Genomic DNA, 5,960 nt, shown 5'->3' with positions numbered 1-5,960 from the left:
CTTTGCATATAAATATTTCTGTCATATGCATCAATAATTTCATAAGATTCTCTATATATGAATTTGGGTATTTTAACCTCTGAGAGATTGACCCGTAGCCAAGGAGGTTATTGGGTTTAAACTTTAGGGTCACTTACTATAATAATATTATAGCTTATCTGGTTCTTTAAGCTTGTAGGATGTTCAATGGATATTGGAGATTAGTTGAGGTACGCGTAAGTTAACCCGGACACCTCTGCGCACCTTGGTTACCCAAAAAGAAAAAAAGAAAGAAGAAATTTGGGTATTTTTAAAATTTCTAATAATTTGGTGAGATTTTTTGCATATATCATGATTTCTTGATTTTGAGTTCACACAGTTGTTAATAAAGGTGATTATTATAGAGTTTTTATCCAGTCGGTAGTTTTAAGGTTTCGAAAGATTAATTGAAATATGTCGGCCACCTCCGGTCATGAAATATTTTACTGAATTTTTTTTTCCTAATCAATAGCCAATACAAATAGTTGGTCACAGACTAGATATTCATCTACCACATTAAAATATTTTTAATTTTGACACTATTAAATCAACCTTAAGAAATTAAATTTCCAAGTAAAAAAAGAAAATAAAATCGATTGAAAGTTACACACTTGATAATAAGACATGGATGATCAAATGAAAATCTGCAACTCCAAACTCTTAAAAAGAAAGAACAAAAAATGAAGATTGCAAGAAATATTGATGAACTAACGAACGGCTGATCTTTGAAATTCAAGTTGGATCAGGAATTTCCTATGATTGTTGTTACTGGGCCCAAATTCAAATTGGGCTTTAACTAATTCAAAATGGGCTCCTTCTGGTCTTCCCACTTATCCAAACGACTCTTTGTTTTCTCAACCTGAAAATCAATAAAAATTTAAGAATTAATTAAACAGAATAATGAATTCATTGCGGTAATCTCCCCATAGACTACCCCTACGGTTTCCAAATTTATCATTCGGATAATAAGTTTTGCAGGTTTTATCATAGACTACCCTCAAAGTTTGAAATTGTATTATGAATACCCCATTGTGTTATCAAACAAACCCTCAAAGTTTATAAATTTTATCACGAATACCCCTTTGCACTAATCCTATCACGTTGTCGTTAAGTTTGTAAAACGTTTTCTTAAGAGACCAAAGGGTCCATTTGTTTCACTCTTCCGAACATTATTCTGGTTTTTTCCAATAAAGTTAAAGAGTAAAATTGGCTTATTCTCACAATATTATTCTATATTATTCAATTTTTTTAAACCCCCTAAATTTGTTAATTTAACTAAATACCCCCCAATTTTTTTTTAGAAATTGTAAAAACACCCCGACCACCCTCCGGCAGTGGTGGTCGGCTGTCCGTATTTAATGGGTGGATTGGGGGTGTTTTTATTAACTTTTAATATTTTATTATAGGAGTATTTAGTAAATAAACAAACATAAAAGGTATTTTTGTTAATTTCTAAATCCTACATCCTAATACCCATCCAATTTAATTTTTTTCTATTTTAAAAATTATTAAAATAATGAACCAAACGTAACATTATATTCTCCCATTAATTGTGTCAATTCGTAGTGTTTTTATTCAACTATTTGTAATTAAATTATTTATTTTGTTTCATTAGACAATGATTAAGATCCCTCTCCAAATTGCAAGATGACAAAAATCCCACTTTTCTTAATGGGAAACAGCTTTTCATCTAACTTTCTACACACACTTTATTGTATTATATTTTTAATTATTTTACGACAAGGAACACAATGGTTGAGGCTGTCGTTTTGTTTATATTTCTAAAGTCTTTTTTGTGTTATCTCTTTTCTTATGTTATTGTCAACATTGACTGGAAGTTAAAAACGTTAAATTAAATTTGTCTAATGATTCTGTGATTGATTGGCATTGAAATTCAGCAAAATCAAAATCGAAATCAAACAAGAATGTTAGGTGTAGTTATAGTTGCCAATTCATGTTTTTGTACCTCTTTGTCTTTGATTAATCATATGATAATTGAAATGTAATTAATTAATTAATTACCTCTTTCTTCCAATCGGTCCGAAATGTGACATATAATAAGATGAGAGTTTGAATAAGAGTTCCTCCGATCATCCCAGTCCATATTCCCTGCACCATATTAATCATTAATTTAATCATGGATTAATATTTTTTCTTCTTTTTTTTTTTTTTGGTATCCGAAAGTGTCCGACCAGTTTGCGTGCACCTCAACTAATCCTCCAAAATCCTAAAGTTAACGGTCAAGTAAGTCTCTTGTAGCTACTCCTTATTAGTAATTGTAAAGATTCAAACTTAGAACTTCTTGAATAATACACCTAAGAGTTCCAAGCGAACCGTCAAACTAATTAGAGGTAGGTCATGGATTCAAATTAATTAATAACTATTCCTTGATGAAGTAATTAAGTACCTTAGCACCAAAATCGAATTTGAAGCCGAGAAGGCAACCCAATGGGACGCCAATAATATAGTAGCAACCCACATTCACATAAGCAACAAATGCTTGCCATCCACATCCAACAGCCACTCCTATATTATTTGCCATTTCATTAAGATAAAGAGAGTAATTAAACTGAGACAACATGCATGAATGAAAATGAAAGAGGGTAGAAATTGAAAGAGACGCTTAACGACTAGTTATAACTGTCGATTTCTGGATCAAAGACCGATTGTTGTAGGTTGTTTCAACTAACTCTTAAGTGGTTTAATTCATCACCTGGACCTCTTCAAGAGAAGTGAAAATTAGAGTAAACGTCTTTTTCTCACCCAAATAATGGTTTAATAACACTTTTTCACCTAATAACACTTAAAATATCATTTTACTATCCAAATTTATATTATGTTTTCGATTTTAGTATCGTTGCGACTCCACACCACCTCTATTTTCTTCCCCGACCATCACTCATCAAAACTCCTCAAACTCTACTCTTGCCAACCCTGTCAATCACCAACAATCGAGCAATTAGAATTTGCATAGTCGCCCCTTCAAAATCAAATTTCGATGAATTCCAACCACTAAAATCTTTCTACTGTTAAAAGACTCATTAGTCTCTCCTCTTCAAAAACACCAATAGCCTAAACCAAGTTTGTTCTCTGTTCATCACCGAAATATAAATTTGGATAATAAAATAGTATTCTAAAAATCTATAGATAAGAAAGTGTCATAAGTCATTATTTGGGTGAGGAAAAATACTTAACTCGTGAAAATTAAGATAAGAACAAATAATATTTGTCAGATAATTAATCAAATCAAGGTTTGAATATATAATTATAGTCTAATCACTAGTAGTAATATGTGTCATTAACCCTTTTAATTAGTTCAATCATTCATGAGTGCATAAATTGAGTACTAATTAAGTTTGTTTGTTTGTTTCTCGAGAAAGAACAAAATTAACTTGAATATTGCAAACTTTTAACTTCCATTATGAATAAAATAAATACATTTAAAGAACGACCATTGGATCTCGTATCTCAATCTCTGTCTCTTTCCTTGTTGTCTTAATATTTTCTTTCTTTTATTTACTCTCATGAGAATGGGACACAGAGATTTCAGTCCTCGTACTGATTATTAATTAGAATGTACTAGACGTGTCCCATTGCTAGGGTTTGCATGCACAGAAATTTTAAGATAAAAAATTGGTCATAAATTGCAAAATTAGGTTTGAAGTTTGAACGTTAGTTAGGATTGCATATATTTACACAAACAAGATCAATTTAGAAAAAAAGAAAAAAGAAAAAATATGTGGATGTGAAAGGGTGGAAATTTTCGTATGATAAATGATAACTTACCTGACAAGACAGGCTGAACACCATTGAGAATGATGGAGAAAGCGAGATAGGGAGAGAGCTCAGAGACGGCATTCGAAACCGTGGAACCGCTGGTGAAGATATAGCTGATACTATGGCGAAATGCAAGCACGAGTATAGCCAAAATAACGGCGATTATAAATGAACTTGAAGTTACTATCACCACCGCGAATGCCGACGATTTTGGATGCGCGGCCCCTAGCTCATTGCTCACTCTCACACTGTATATATATATATATATATATATCACAAATTGATCAACAGTACTAGTAAATTAATTAATACAATGAACCTTATTGGTTGGTGATTAATTACCTTGCTGCGGCATTGAAACCTACTGCAATCATGTAAACCCATCCAGAAATCGTCATGCTACACAACAAATTAAGTAAAAGCCGTCAAATTTTGAAGATTCAGAAGAAAACAATAGTTGACTGACTGTTGTTGAGATAATGCCATCAGGTTTTGATAATATAGAATGTACCACCACTAAGTATTGTAACACTTGTCCACCTGATTTAAAGTTATACCATAAAATCTAAATAACTTTGGTTGGTCGTCAAAAAAGAACAGTTCTTTAACGTTTTATGCCACTAATTAATGGACCTCCAATCACACAAACTTGGAAAGCATTTTAATATTTTACCAGATGGAGAGAGAGTCCAAGGCGATTTCTGCATCTTTGAGCAATCCCGCAATCAAAACAATTATCTGGTAGTACCAAGTCTCAAGGCACAACATTATGGCTGAAGCTGTGGACAATTTCAAGAACTCCCACAACCCAGTAAATGCCTGTAAAGTGAACCCAGTCCACGTATGCTTACACCTCACACTTGTTAAAATGTACACAAATTGTGCCACCACCACAATCCACCATGACAAACTCAACACTAACGATGCGCCGAGCAGCCCCCAACCAAACTTGAAAATTGCCAGCCAACTTAGTAAAAGGTGCACCACGAGCGTGGCGGCTGCAATGTATGCGCTAGGGAAGACTATGCTTTGGGCTTGCAGGAATTTTTGTATGGGAAAATTTGCAGCGTATGCGAATATTTGAGGAATAAGACCATAAACAAAGATTGCTGCCGAGGATGCAATGGAACTAGATTCACCTAGTAAGAGTAAAATTTGTTTGGAAAATATGTAAATAAACATAACTGGGATCCCGGTTGCTGTTAAAAGAATTGTTGATCTTTGAAGATAAACTCCTAGCATATGGTATTTGTGTGCCCCATAAGCTTGGCCACATAGAGTCTCCACCGCACTGCCCATTCCTAACTGCATCATGTGTCATTGTCATCATTCTTATCGTCAAAATTTTATAAAGAAAATATAGATGTGCGGATAGGAGAGATGGTAGAGTTTGATCAATATTTACCATGAGTCCATAAGCGAAAACTTGGATTCCTGTATTGCCAAGAGAGGCAGCAGCGAGTTCGAGATTGCCGAGATGGCCGCAAAAGATCTGAGTGGACATGGACACGATGTTATTGAGCAAATACACAACGATTGCGGGGCCTGCCAGGCGGAAGAGGGTGTTGAGTTCGATGCATGTGGCCTTTCTGAGTCGTTTAAAGTATGACAAACTGGTGTCGGATAGAGTGTCTTCAAGAGCGGAACTCACCGGCACAGGTGCGGATTGTTTGCGTTGCAACAAGGGTTCAAGGACCTCATTATTGTTGGTGATACGTTCTTCGGCCATGGCTGGCAAGCACTCTCTCTAGCTCAGTTCACAAACAGAAGGGGAGAGCTAGTTATGCTCACTTATAAAATATATGCAACAAAAGACTTGATGGGTATTTGTAGGGGATTGATCGGCTTTGGAGAAAATTGGCCACAGGAACAGGATACGAATATCCGTCCATCAAGGGTCTGCTTAAATATGACAATAAGGCCACTATTAACATTAATCAACTCTCAAGATATCAATAAATTAAATCAAATTAGAATTAATGTTTTCTTATTCGGAAAAAAACATATCTACAAGTCGGTGGACAGAAGGTCCAAAATCGTTACACAATTTGAGCATTTAGGCGTTAATTTCGTTAAATGGTACATTGAAGTTTGCGATATCATTAGAATCGAGTAAACGACAAATTCCCAACCCAGGTTTGGCAAAATCCTAGTTGGTACCCCTG

At 34.4% G+C, this 5,960-nt stretch overlaps 1 protein-coding gene across 2 annotated transcripts; it reads right to left on the bottom strand.

The window, feature by feature from the left end:
* Positions 1-814: 814 nt before the first annotated feature.
* On the bottom strand, positions 815-5,743 carry LOC116105182 (protein DETOXIFICATION 40-like). Of its 2 annotated transcripts, XM_031391614.1 has the most exons (7): positions 5,201-5,735; positions 4,469-5,100; positions 4,138-4,194; positions 3,805-4,043; positions 2,426-2,544; positions 2,041-2,127; positions 815-877 (listed from the first exon to the last, which is right to left on the bottom strand). In XM_031391614.1, exons 1-7 carry the CDS (start codon positions 5,522-5,524, stop codon positions 815-817), a joined length of 1,521 nt encoding a protein of 506 aa, XP_031247474.1. In that variant the 5' UTR covers positions 5,525-5,735. The 2 variants fall into 2 exon arrangements, with proteins under 2 accessions (XP_031247474.1, XP_031247475.1); XM_031391615.1 differs by lacking the exons at positions 815-877; positions 2,041-2,127; positions 2,426-2,544 and adding an exon at positions 2,563-2,952 and having other exon boundaries at positions 5,201-5,743.
* Positions 5,744-5,960: the final 217 nt, after the last annotated feature.

The sequence above is a fragment of the Pistacia vera genome, unplaced genomic scaffold (assembly GCF_008641045.1).
Source record: "Pistacia vera cultivar Batoury unplaced genomic scaffold, PisVer_v2 Contig495, whole genome shotgun sequence".
Classification (NCBI taxonomy): Eukaryota; Viridiplantae; Streptophyta; class Magnoliopsida; order Sapindales; family Anacardiaceae; genus Pistacia; species Pistacia vera.
The sequence above is the reverse complement of the archived record's forward strand: the minus strand, read 5'-3'. Positions and strand labels throughout refer to the sequence as shown.